Raw genomic sequence first — 13,914 nt, 5'->3', positions numbered from 1 at the left:
TTCACAATGATGGCTGCTGATAGTCACTATGTCTGCTCATATTTACAGAGTTTTATAACTGGTTATCTTTCCCATCACAGTCTGCAAGGGTTCAGGTGCCAAGCCTTTCCAGATCATTATTTTATCCTTTGTGGCTTGCCTGGGGCTTGAATATAGCATAAGCTCAACAAATAATTCTAGGATTGAATTGAAATGCTGAGGATTCCGGCTGTATCATTGTACTTCACATTTTTTCTTACACAAACATTCTTGCCAGAGTAAGCCAGGGCAGGAATAAAAATGTAGTGACTGGGTGCCTAGCTGATACAAGTCCTAGTACATACCCTTTCCTGGCACCTTACTTGGTGCCCTCCCACTGTTATTGCTTTGTAAGTTTCCATTCTATTTCCTTTCTTTCATTTCCCCTCCTCAGATTTTCAGTTTCGTTTCTACCCAGTTCCTCTAGGGAAACTCCCTTGTGAAGACTAGTTTTCTGGCTTGGTGAGTGAATCTTGCCCATACCTGCATCTGATCTCCACTGAATGAAGACTTCTGTACTTCAGCCTAAAGGTTTGTGGGGCAGTTTGTGAAGGAAAAGGGCAGGAAGTTTGGGAGGAAGAGATTGAATGTATTTGGATGAGTTTAATTTGTGCTTCTGAAGCTGCTCTGAATTCACGCAAGAGCCAGCTTGTATGTTTAATGCAGAAGAGAGGTGCATTGAGTCTGGGGGTGGCGTGACCGCTGAAAAAGGGAGACTTAAGAACACTGAGAGCCTTGTTGGTTTCTTGGAGGGATCATTATTTCTCCAGGCTGAATTACTCTCATCTGCTTTCTCTTCTGTAGTTTCTACTTTTCTACCTTGCCAACGAGAGCCAAAATAAGTTGTTTTTTTTTTTTCAGATACAGAAAATCTCTTCCTCTTTTACACCAACAAAGCCTATGAGATGGAGCTCTGTTTTCCCTCTTCATAAAAGCCCGAACTCCTGGACAGAGCCAGTAGAGATAAAGAGTCCTTATCTGGACTTGTGGGAGGGAAAGGGATCTTAGGGGCTGTGCCGGGCAGAAGACACTCTTGAAACTTACCTTTTACTCTTTTTGTCCTGGTAACTACTGGGAAGCTGTCCAGAATCTTCCTGATAAATCACCAGACTTCTGGCCAGCCTGATGAAAGAGGCTGGATGATCAGACTGCTTGTCCATCTCTGCAGCTCCCCCATGGTCACTTGTCTCTCTGGAGCTCCAGCCACAGGGAATTTGTTCTCTTTTCAGTGTGCCCATGGCTTACTCTCACCTCAGCAGCACCCCATGACACTCTGGTGTCTACTCTTGATTCAGAACTTGTCCTCCATCATCTTAGACACAGCTTTCCATTGCTTTTTAAGCTCAACTCCTTACTGCATTTCCCCTGCACAGAGCTAAGGAAAGGAGTTGGTAATTTCTCAGAAATAACTCCACCTTAATCTTGCCTCAGGGACACCTTGTCCCTGATCTGTATGTTACATATTTTGATGTGTACTTTCCTTTCCTCTCACTTTTCAGAAGTCACTGGTCTGTGTCTTACATCTAGACAAGGTTCATATCCGGTTTATATTGTTTACTCAGGGGGCTAGTACAGGGTCCAATGGATGGGAGAAAGTGGGTTTTGAAATTTAAAAAATATTTTGATTAAATTCACAAGAATAAAAGCATATAGCTATGAGGAAAGAATTGTATTAACACCTACTGAACATTCAATAAATATTAAGCATCTATAAAAGATTATATTCTGGGTGAGTGAGAGAAAATAAACAAATAGCAAAAGAAAAATGCAGTATGAGAAAAGATGAAAAAAAGAAACAATAGCACTAAGAGACAAAAAGCCCACCACAAGGCTCTGTGTCTATGGTGTGCCCTGGTAAAGGGCTTTGCAATTTAAAATAGATTTCAGGTTAGGTCTCAGTGTGGGAAGGTGATTTTGAGCTGAGTTTTCATGGAATGGATGGATTTAAGATGAATTTTTGCCCAGAGTGATCAAGGAACACGTAAGGCAAGCAGTATGGGTTGGGGAGGGCTAGGAGCTAGACTGAGGGGATGAGGCAGTAGGAAAGGAGGTGTAAGGTGAACCTAACTCTACCGTGATAAAGACTGACTCAAACTGAATGACATGGATTTGAGCAGAGGAATGGCAAGATTAATGGGAGCTTCAAAAAAAAAATCATTCTTGCTGGTGGTGTGAACAGTGATGAAAGCAGATTGTATGAGATGAATGACAGTATCAGGGAGACTGGTGGGGAGACTGTTCCAGAAATCCAGGTAAAAGACTCAGTTGGATGGGATCTAATTTGAAAAGACAGACAGGGATGAGCCTGCCATAGCCTTAGGGACATGGACTTCTATGACAAAATGACTGCTTTGAAAAAAGTTGGCCTCAGAGCTTGAGCTCTCGGGGGACAGGGCCATTCATGTGGGGCAGATTAAACCCTGGACTCCAAGGGGTGGTAGAAGAGGGAGCACTGAATGTAGAGAAATGCAGAGGAATTGCAACACTTCTGAGTTCCCCAGGTCGCTGGATGCCAAGAACAGGCCCTGCTTTCCTGCTGGCAGCTCCTGACCCAGGGAACAGAGGAAGTATCAAGGATGTTGTCTAAACTCCTCACAGGACTTTCTCTCCTTATTGTGGAGACACTTTCATTTTTCTCGTCTAAACTGTGCAGACCTCTGTGCAGACCATCAGGATAGAGTGAGATAAGGAAACTTGGGATCTAGTTGGCCCTTACCCTACTGGAAACTCCTACATTTGTACCATCTCCAAGGGGAGCCTACATTTTGTCTCTGTGTCAGTCTGTCTGGTTTAGGTGGAGAGAGTTTCAGTGGTGTCACACTTCTTCAATGATAGAATAAAGAATAAATGAATAGAGGAAACATAAGCATTTATATTAGTTTTCTAGGGCTGCCATAAAAAAACACATCACAAATGGTTGGCTTAAGTGAAATTTATTTTCTCCCAATTCTGGAGTCTAAAATTACAACATCAAAGGTGTTGGTCGGGTTCGTCCTTCTGTGGGTGGTGATGGAAGATCTGGTCCCTGTCTCTGCTAGTTTCTGGAGCTTGCTGGCAATCTTTGGTGTTCCCTAGTTTGTAGATGCACCACCCTGATCTCAGCTTTTGTCTTCACTTGGCCTTCTCCATGTACGCATATCCATCTGTACATCTAAATTGACTCATTTTGTGAGGACACAGTCCTGTTGATTTAAGGCGCATCAGAATGGCTTCATTTTAACTTGATCATCTGCAAAGACACTCTATTTCCATGTAAAGTTACATTTACACATACTAAGGGTTAGGACTTTGACCTCTTTTGGGGGAATATAATTTAACCTGTAATAGCACCCAATCTGTTTGAAACAGAACACACTTATCTCTCTACCTATGACCTTTGTTCTATACAAAGTGTAGAGTTTTCTCTCCCATGACCAACAGATTCCTCATTGGAATTTATGTTTCTTGAGTATCTGTCATGTGTGTGATCCTATGTGTATATGAAGCTGTTCTTTTCCACCCTAAAAACGCTCCTTTAGGTGCCCATCGATAGATGTTTTTGCTGTATGTCCAGGCCAAGGTAAAATCCCATCTACAAATACAAGACTCTCCAGAACCACCAAGCTGGTCTTCGTATCTCCATTTTCACACATCCATAGCAATGGGTATCCATCTAGTTCTTATAACCTTTACCTCTGTTTGTCTTTGTTAATATCTGCGCAGTAATGGAGAGAGCTCTGAAAGAGGATCCTGAGAGCAAGAACAGCCTCAGTTGTCAGGACAGAAGAAGCCGGGGGAGCGCTGCAATGGATTTTCCAGCGCAGGTGAATGTACAGAAGGATGTGACCTGCCCCATCTGCCTGGATCTTCTGACAACGCCCCTGAGCCTGGACTGTGGCCACAGCTTCTGCCAAGCTTGCATCACTGCAAAAAGCAAGGAGTCAGGGGCCAACCAAAGAGGGGAAAAGAACTGCCCAGTGTGCCAGCGTAAATACCAGTTTTGGAATCTCCGACCTAATCAGCCCCTGGCCAACATAGTGAAGAAAGTCAGGGAGAACATGAGCCCACAGCAGAAAAATCTCTGTAAGCACCATGGAGAAAAACTCCTGATCTTCTGTAAGGAGGATGGGAAGGCCATTTGCCAGCACTGTGCCCAGTCTGTGGAGCACCGTGGTCATCAAATATTCTTCATGGAAAAGGTGGTCATGGAATGTCAGGTAGGCCCAAGGGTGAAGGTGGATGGGGCAGAATGGTACCTCAAGTGAATCCTTCACTTTTTGAAACTACTTTCTTCCCTTGGTCATCATAGAACTGAGCTCTGCTATCTCTTTCTGTACCCTTTGCTCAGCTTCTGAGATTTAAAGGATATTTCTGTGCATTCTTTCATTTGATCAGAAATAAGTCTAGCCTACAAAGAGCAGTTGGATGAGTGGAGAAATGCTTCCCAAGATAAATTCTGATTGTGCCTTTGAGCAGAAGAAACCCTTCTGGGGAACACGGTTGGTTGGATGTGGGGAACATGTCACTGAGATGAAAGGACTTTCCTTGCGGCAGGCTCAGTTCTTCCTCTAGGAAAAGAGATAATCAGGTTACTCTTGATCAAGGGATGGTAGCTTGCATCACCCAGGGATACAGAGTACATTAATCTCTTCAGAATTTTGTCTACATCCTAGATTCTAATCACCAGTTTCATTTCTGTAACCTAGTCTCTTCTGAGATGAGTCTGTTTTCTTTCCTCTATCCAGGTGCTAAGAAAGCTCATAGCTTGACTCTGGTGATTCTTTTCTCACAGGAAAAGCTCCAGGCAGCTCTGAAGAAGCTGAGGAAGGAGCAGCTGAAAATGGAGGAGTTGGAAGCTGACATCAGGGAGGAGAAAGCTTCCTGGAAGGCAGGAAGAGATATTTCCTGAGGGAGTTCTGAAAAAGAAAACTGGGCAGCACCTCAGTCCAGTCACAAGGAGGCCCCTTCCTCTGTGACCTCAGAATTAAGGAGTTCAGGGGATTCTCAATTAGTCCTCATTTCATTCCTTCCCTGTTGGGGGTTGGGTGCCAGAGAGTACAAATATCACAAGTGAAACCAAATATTTGGAGGTGAAGGCATGGAGGAAAGCAATGTAAAAATGACTCATGAATCCCATGTCCCATATGCATCATCAACTTTGAGGCACTAACACTTGCAGAAAACACACTGAGAAAAGCCCAGCATTCCCTACTTAGGAGCTGTGGGTGGAAGGGCTTCCTATGCGGTGTGGCGTGATTATCCAGGACAGGTGTCTGCAATCCAAGCCTCATCCCGGTGTCACTTTGTGTCTCAGGGTGGGCCTTGTTAAAGTAGACTTTAATCTACTCCTTTGGGAGAAACTCAAGAGCAAATAGTGGGGAAATGACTTTCTCAGTAGTTGCTCACTGCCTGTTCCCTTCTCTTTGAGAAGTCCCTGAGGAAAATAGTTCTTGTCTTGGCTCCCAGGCCCAGACAATGTAGGCCCTTGGCCAGACAGACTGACTGCCTCTTTCTCTTCTCATCCCCAAAGAGTCATATGCAGACTGAGAGACAGAGGATTCTGAAAGGGTTTAATGAAATAAGAGGCACCCTGGACAGCGAGGAGAAGAGGGTGCTGCAAAAGCTGGAGGAAGACGAAGTGAATGTGCTGGATAACTTGGTAGTGGCCAAAGACCAGCTGGCCCGGCAGAAGCAGTGCTTGAGAGAGCTCATCTCAGACATCCAGCATCAGATATGGGGGTCGTCAGCAGACAAAGTGCAGGTAAGTCTTGGGTTGGAGCTCCTACAGGATGAGAATCGGGAAACACAGAGACAAAATTGCCTTCTCTGCTGGGTCCCTGCACTTTCTTCCCTCTGGTGACATTCAAGGCTCTTGGGCCCCTCAGTACCTCTTCTCTGTCATTTCGGGTGTCCTAGGGATAATTCAAATTATGAACGACAAGGGAAATGGCCATTGTTAGCAATTTATGAAAGGCAGTGCAAAATATTTGGAGAGAAATTCTTCATAAGCTCCCATTATCTGCCATCTTGCATTTGTAAGGCATCTCTTCACTGAGTTTAGTCAACTAACACCAATCTCTGTTTATGTTTGATTTTCTTGTTGAGTCCAGACTGTGCAATACCTGTGGATTTGATTTGCATTGCCTGAGTGTAGACCACTAATGTTTAGCATCTTTTCATGTGGTTTATTGGACATTTGTATATCTTCTTTGGAGAAACATCTCTTCAAATTCTTTCCCCATTTTTCCAATTAGGTTGTTTGCTTTTTGTTGTTGAGTTGTAGGAGTTTGTTGCATATTCTCTAGACTAATACCTTATCAGATATATGATTTGCAAATATCTTATCCCTTTCTGTGCATTGTCTCTTCGCTGTCTTCGTGGCGTCCTTTGATACACAGAAGTTTTTAACTTCTTTGTGGTCCAACTTAGTTATTTTTCTTTTATTCCCTGTGCTTTTTTGGGTCATATCCAAAAACTCATTACCAAATCCAGTATTGTGAAGATTTTTCTTTTTGTTCTGTTCTAACAGTGTTATACTTTTAGGTCTTAAGTTTAGATCTTTAATTGATCTTAAATTATAATTTATATGTGAAATAAGTCATCCATGTTTAAAATTATTGTAACCATTGTATTATGTTGAGCCTTTTTGGGGGGAAATAATTTGTTAAAAAGGGTGAGACGGTAGCCAGTGAAGGGGTGGGCTGTATGGGACATTTGTTTGTCCAACCTCAATTCCTTACCTTTTTTTGGTAACGACCTCTTCAATTACCCATTCAGGAACCATCCTTACCCTCAGTCCATGTAGTTGGTTAGGGTTTGTAAAATCAGCAGCATCAGGGAGGTACGTGTCTCTCAATTCTAAGTAAATCAGAATATCAGATTCCTATCCAATGATGCGGTAATTATTTTAAGATATATGCACCTGACCCAGTTTAGGTCAATGATTTTTATGCCTTAGAATTTCACTATCATGACTAGAAAGAGAAGTTCTCTTTTTCACCAAGTAATATATCAGGGATTATCATTTAAACCAGGAGATGTGAGTTGATTCCATACAGAGTCTAAGAAGAAAGTCAGTATTGCAGGTGGAAAATAGAATTTTGAGAACAGATTCTGAGGACAAGCTTTTCATTTAAAAACCTAGCTATGTGGAGTTGGTGGGGGGTGGGAGGGTTTGGGTGGCTGGGTGATAGACATTGGGGAGGGTATGTGCTATGGTGAGCACTGTGAAGTGTACAAGCCTGATGAATCACAGATCTGTACTTCTGAAACAAATAATGCAATATATGTTAAAGAAAAGAGGAAGAAGAAGATAGCAGGAGGGGAAGAAGGAAGGGGAGTAAGTTGGAGGGCGAGACGAACCATTAGAGACAATGGACTCTGAAAAACAAACTGAGGGTTCTAGAGGGGAGGGGGGTGGGGGATGGGTTTACCTGGTGATGGGTATTAGAGAGGGCACATTCTGCGTGGAGCACTGGGTATTACGCACAAACAATGAATCATGGAACACTACATGAAGAACTAATGATGTAATGTATGGTGATTAACATAACAATAAAAAATTATTAAAAAAAAAAAACCTAGCTATGACTCAAGTTACACCTCCCCTGGAATTTATTCTTTTTTCTTTTAAATTTAAACCAGTTTTAGTCATATACAATAACAACAAAAAAGCCTAATCAGAGAATAAAACTTTATCTGAGGATGTGGAGCCAACTGGTGGCCAAGTCATTGTTGGTATAAAAGGGGTTAGGCTGGAGAGAGGGAAACCAAATATATTATTACATTTCTGTTCAAAAAATAAGGCAAATAATGGCTATGCTGGGAATAAGAAGATGACTAAAATATTTTCAGGATATAGGCTAGACTGACTTAATACAATATTGGAATTCAGAGTTGGATATTATATTTTCTAAAACAGTGATTTGAGCAGATATTGGTATAATTTTGGACAATGGAATGTAAATAGTTGGGAAATGGTAAGTTACATTTTAGACTTCCTCAGGTTCTGGCTCCTGTGGCTTATTTCATGCTTAAAATTTGGGGAGATTACCTGTAGGTAGTGTAGAGGAGATATATAGAATGGGTAGAGGGAAGCCAGATAAACATCTGTTTGAAGTTCTTGTTTACTTGTTCCTGCAGCAAAAGAAAGTATACTTTTTGAGAACTATTATTATTGATTATTCATATTTGACTTTCCAGAGCCTGGAATGATGTCTGGCAAATATGGTTTTCACTTTTATTTGTGTCTAGAATAAATAAAAGGATAATGAATTAATGAGGTCTTCTCATGAACGTATTTTTTTAAATGTCAAGTCTCTTATCATCTTTTTAAATATATCCCATCTCCAAATACTGGAAATCACCTTTCTAACATAATCACATGAGTCCTTGGGATGGTTGATCTTGGTCTTATCTCTACATTTTGTCCTCCATATTCTGATAATCTCCTTATTCATATCATACCAAGGGGCTTTAGGGGTCTAAGTTGCATAAAACTTTTTAAGGTAGGAGGGCTTATATCTCCTTGGAGGGTTGCCAGACCAAATGCAGGATGCATAATTAAATTTTAATTTCAGATAAACGATAAATTGTTTTTTTTTTAGTAGAAGCATACCCTGGTATCCTAAATATTGTAGGAGGCATACTTAAACTAAAGCATATTTGTTATTTACCTAAAATTAAATTTTAACCAGCCATTTTTATTTTCTAAACATGGCAATCCTATACTTGACTCATGTTTTCTCTCTTCTCCCCAGGATATGATTAATGTCATGAAAAGGTAAGTGTGGGAGACCAGGTATGGTCCTTTTTTATGTGAGGACAGAATTATAGCCATGAGAGTTATCTTGGGATCAATCAAAATTAAAAAAAGAAAAACACAGAGCTGGGGAATTTGGGAATTATATCATTTCAAATTTTTGATCAAAGATGAAGGCTTTCAATGGAATTTGGGTGGTGGGAGGTCACAGAGCTAGGGCCAGTAAGACCATGATTTCACTCATTCTGGTCAAACTTCAGTCTCTGCCTCAGTTTGTTTCCATATTTCATAGGTGCCTATCTTATTTCAGAGAAGACACTGTCTTCCATCTGCCAGGCCCCCAAATGTTCCACAAGGACAGCTCCTTTGCATTTATTTTCTTCCTGATGTTAGAAGAAACAGGTCTTTCTAGTGGTTTTATTTGGACTTCCAAAAAAAAAAAAGTCTCCAGTTTTGGGGAATAGTGGCTTTCATCCTGGTACCAATAATTAATCTCATCTTGCTTACACACTTTAGCACCTTGTAGAAAATATGGTCTTCCTGTGTCTAAAGTTGCCTACCTTGGCAGTATAAGGTCTTCCCAAACACATGAAATTCAGACCACTATTAATTTGGTGTCATAACTTCTCCTTTTCCAGATGTTTGTGATGTTTCCCCAGAGAATATAACCTTAAATATTAATATCTGGACTTCTGTACTGGGATAAGAGGCTTTAGAGATCCTTCAGACTTTTAATACAGGAGCTCCATACTTGATAACCTAAATCCTTCAGGAGCCGGGCTCTGGAGCTTCTTTACTGATCACCTGCCTGGGAACTCACATCTGCGGCCTGTCCCAGGTGGAACCACTAAGATGGCAGTGACTCCTTCATATATCAAATACTTTTTTTAGAGGTATCAAATACCTTTTAAAGGCATCATTATTTAATCTAGTTTTATTATTTTTAAGGACTAGAGTGTGCAGTTAATTTTTCCATTTTAGAATGAAGAACATGAGCTTCTTTGAGGTGAAGATCTTCTGAAGGTCACACAGAGGGTAAATGGAAAGGTAGATATGAGCATATTTCTTCCGGTTGCAGCATCAGTGCTCATTCCATCCGGCCCCCCTCCTCAGTATCTCCGGTGGAGAGCATTCAAGTGAATCAGTGGAGTGAAAAGTAAGGGAAACAGTGGTCTTGCAGAGACACAAGGTCAGAAGTGTGGGGTGATCAATTTTTGTCTTCTCTAGGAGTGAGAGCTGGACCTTCAAGAAGCCAAACATTGTTTCCAAGAAACTGAAGAGTACATACTTAATTCCAGATTTGAGTGGGATGCTGCAAGTGTTTAAAGGTAAGGAGAGTCAGAGGAAGGTTGTGGGTGTGGAATTCTTGTAGTATCAGGGCAAAATGGGAGAGAGGATGTTGTTTGTAGATGAGAGAAGATCTAGGCTTGACAAGGAGAGCTAGATCTCTAATGCTGAAGGTGTGATCAGACCTAAGGGGGAATGGTCAAGGTGTCTGGTTCATCATCTCATTCCCCAGTTCATAGCCTCACAGGACGCCCCTCCCTGTCCCCATTCTAGTGAGAAGATAGGTATCAGTGTTTACTCCTTGCTTCTAACAACATCATTGAAACTTTTGTCATTTCAGAGCTGACAGAGGTCCGACGCTACTGGGGTAAGAAGGAGTTACAGGTTCTTCAAATCACATATTCTGATCCCTTTTTAGACGTTGTGGTTACTGTCAGGTCCTATGATCTTAGCTTCATGTGTTCCTCCCCAAACACGCATGCTTACAACAGTTCTTAAGTGTCCTACTCATCTCTCACCCATCAACATAAGTTCCTCCCAGTCAATTCCTGATATTCCACCTCCTGATGTCACAACACACACCCACTCTGTATCCATCACCTGACCCTGTCATTTTTCCTACAGTGGACGTGTTGCTGAAGCCAGTCAATGCTATTTCGAATATTGCCCTTTCTGCTGATAAAAGACAAGTGAAAGCTGTGCACAACTTCTCGCTTAAAAATATATTTCTAAGCGATTTCTCTGGTTTTGATATCTTGGGCTGCCAATGTTTCTCCTCAGGGAAGTATTACTGGGAAGTAGATGTGTCTGAGAAGATTGCCTGGATCCTCGGGGTGTACAGTAAAGCAAGAAACCTCAAGAGAAAAGGGAGCTCTGGGTTTGTTTTTGATCCAAATGTAAAACATTCAGATGTTTACTCTAGATACACACCTCAATTTGGCTACTGGGTTATTGGGTTACAGAATGGATCTGAGTATAAGGTCTTTGAGGAGTCTTCCACCTCTGATTCCAAGGTCTTGACTCTTTTCATGCCTGTTCCTCCTTGTCGTGTTGGGGTTTTCCTAGACCATGAAGCACGTATTGTCTCATTTTTCAATGTCACAAATCAGGGGTCACTCATCTACAAGTTTTCTAATTGTCAGTTTTCTCAGACCACTTACCCATATTTCAATCTTTGGAACTGTCAACACCCAATTACCCTGTGCACACCGACTTCCTGAACCTTCTTAGTCCCTCTCCTACTTCTGTGTAGCGCCCCTTGTCCTGGGGTTCATCTACACCTGAGCTCATCTGCACCATTCTGAACACATCTTCTTTCTTTTCTCCATCTTTCATTTTAGAATGTTTTTGGAATAGTCTGCTAGGACTGCTGTAACAAAGTCCCCCCAAACAAAGGCTAACAACAGAAATTTCTTGTCTCACAATTCTGGAGGCTGAAGTCTGAGAGCAAGGTGTCAGCAGAGTTTGTTTTCTGAAGGCTGTGAGGGAAGGTTCTATTCCTTGCCTTGCAGATGGCTGTCTTCTCTCAGTATCTATTCAAATCATCTTCCCACTTTGCATTTCTCTGTGCCTAAATCTCCCTTTTTCTAAGGACACCAGTCAGATTGGAAAAGGAGCCACCCTAATTGCATCATTTTAATTTAATCACCCCTCTAAAGACCCTATCTCCAAAAGGTCACATTCTCAAGTATTGGGGGTTAGGATGGTAACATATGAATTTGGGGGGAACACAAGTCAACTCCACAGTCTTTTACACATCCCTACCATGCAGTGAAAGCTTGATGTTTTCTTCCTAATATTTTGTTTTCATTGGGGGAGAATGCTTTATTTTTCCTTATTAGTTTTTGCTTAGTATTAGGAGAGACTGCCTATTTGCAAAGGGAACACATCTAATCCCTTCTATAGAAAGAGCAGTATTGCTGTACCTCCTCTGACATCGCTTTTCCTCGTTCCCTCTGCTGTTGAATGGAATTAACAAAGGGAAAGTTATCAATTCTAAGTGCATAGGACATAGAACAATGCATAGGGATCTGTCACTAGGTACTGGATCCTTCAGAGTGGATTGCCTTATCAATGGCACCCCTTTATGTATCACAGAGTTAAAGCAGAAGCACATAAGTAAAATATTTATCAAGAGTAGATTTTTGGTGCTCAGAGTTTCTGAGGTCAAATCTTGTCTCATTACTTAAAAGCCGTGTAAACTTGAGCAACTTACTTAGCACCTCTTGGTCTCACTTTCCTAAAATAAAAATTGCTGTTAAAGATTGTACCTATTTCCTAGGGTCACACTGAGAAACCAAATTTTATTAAATGGGGAGCACTTACCTAAGAGTCTTATTTGTAAGAATCAATATTTTTATTGCGGAAAAATTATAAGCTGTATCGATGAGAAACAATTTGTTTTGTTTTGGTTTGGTTTGGTTTTGCTTTAATAAAATGATAATTGACTCTACTGAAGTCTCATTTCACAGATCCTGAAATCCCATGCAGACAGTATGGCTTTTCATGATGTGTCCTGTAGAGAAGGTCAGGTCTAGGCTCAGCTGTGCTTATGAGAGACAGCCCTCTGGTGCTCAGTCCTCTTCCTTGTGGTGAAACACCGGAGTATGCCACTGCATTGACCACCCTCTGCACTCTCCCCCTTCTCCTCCTCCCCCTCCCCCCTCAGTCGCCCCCTTCTCCCCTTTCTCCTCCCCCTCCTCCCCATCCTTCTCCATCCTCTCCTCCTTCTCCTTCTCCTTCTTTAAAGAATATGAAATGGGGGCACCTGGGTGGCTCAGTCGTTAAGCGTCTGCCTTCGGCTCAGCTCATGATCCCAGGGTCCTGGGATCAAGCCCCGCATAGGGCTCCTTGCTCGGAGGGAAGCCTACTTCTCCCTCTCCCAGTGCCCCCACTTGTGTTCCCTCTCTCGCTCTCTCTCTCTGTCAAATAAATAAATAAAATCTTTAAAAAAAATAAAGAATATGAAATGAAGGATGGAACTACCTAGGACAGTGAAGACACAGATTGTTCTTCGAGAAGCATGCATTATAAATTAGGGCAGGCTATGCCACTATACAAAATTTCAATCAAGATTTGTAGGACCTTAGAGAAAGATGGGTATCCTGGCCATGCTGGATAAAACTGAAAATGTCTGGCGTGGGGTCAATGTATATATCTTTACGTGTCTATCTATATGCACACACACATATCTGTACACATATGGGTATATATATACATGTAACCATTTGTATAAATACATGTACATATATTAACATTATCTTGGTTAGTCTTTACAAATACCTTAAGAGGGAGAAATTTATATCAGGCGATTAAAAGAATTTATAAACTAAAAAAAAAGGAGTTTATAAACCATTAGAATTTTCTCCTATGGTCCCAAAGCTAGAGAGTGAGAGAGGCAGCTGTGTGTTACTCCAGAGCTGTGGCTTTCCTCTGCACCACACCACAGAGAGGGCAGCAGCCTGACTCCCAAGGGTGTGGGGAAGAAGGGAGAGCTGGGACATGCTCCCTGCAAGGGGAAACCTGGTGCATCTTAGGGAAAACCTTAGGTGCCATGAAATGCAATTTCATATGCTCAATCCACATAACCTAAATGAGACGGAAGTAGGTCATGACCCATAGGCATATTATGCCGAGCTTCGTCCTGGCCAGCGTTCTATTGTAGATGACATGAAGAAAATATCCTGCTTTTTAGTGTAGACGGTGAACATTGGAATTGGAGGTTATAAGACTGGCCTCTGAAACAGATCAAATTTTGCATAATGATGATATAGTTCCTTTGCGGCCCCTACCAAATTAACTAAGTTCTGTGGGATTCAATTTCTCGTGTATAAAATAAATAAAAATAATAAAACTTACCTGATGAGGAT

The 13,914-nt window shown here is 41.6% G+C and overlaps 1 protein-coding gene across 1 annotated transcript; it reads left to right on the top strand.

Moving 5' to 3' along the window:
* The first annotated feature begins 427 nt into the window (after positions 1–427).
* Positions 428–12,497, top strand: LOC148162646 (E3 ubiquitin-protein ligase TRIM22-like). The gene is made up of 8 exons (XM_088017639.1): positions 428–549; positions 3,721–4,214; positions 4,790–4,885; positions 5,528–5,758; positions 8,757–8,779; positions 9,986–10,086; positions 10,386–10,412; positions 10,670–12,497. The coding sequence occupies exons 1-8, from the start codon at positions 522–524 to the stop codon at positions 11,263–11,265; spliced, it is 1,596 nt and encodes a 531-aa protein (XP_087873765.1). The 5' UTR covers positions 428–521; the 3' UTR covers positions 11,266–12,497.
* Positions 12,498–13,914: the final 1,417 nt, after the last annotated feature.

This window comes from Eumetopias jubatus, unplaced genomic scaffold (genome assembly GCF_037043125.1).
Source record: "Eumetopias jubatus isolate StellerSeaLion01/CBP00866 unplaced genomic scaffold, mEumJub1_p1.0 scaffold_13, whole genome shotgun sequence".
NCBI lineage: Eukaryota > Metazoa > Chordata > Mammalia > Carnivora > Otariidae > Eumetopias > Eumetopias jubatus.
This window is presented reverse-complemented; position numbering and strand designations above follow the sequence as displayed.

Bases quoted from the DNA above. Each gene is read 5' to 3' on its own strand.
- LOC148162646 (XM_088017639.1), top strand. From the start codon at position 522: ATGAAGACTTCTGTACTTCAGCCTAAAG. The intron at 550-3,720 runs GTTTGTGGGGCA...ATATCTGCGCAG, and splicing joins TTCTGTACTTCAGCCTAAAG to TAATGGAGAGAGCTCTGAAA. The intron at 5,759-8,756 runs GTAAGTCTTGGG...TCTTCTCCCCAG, and splicing joins CGTCAGCAGACAAAGTGCAG to GATATGATTAATGTCATGAA.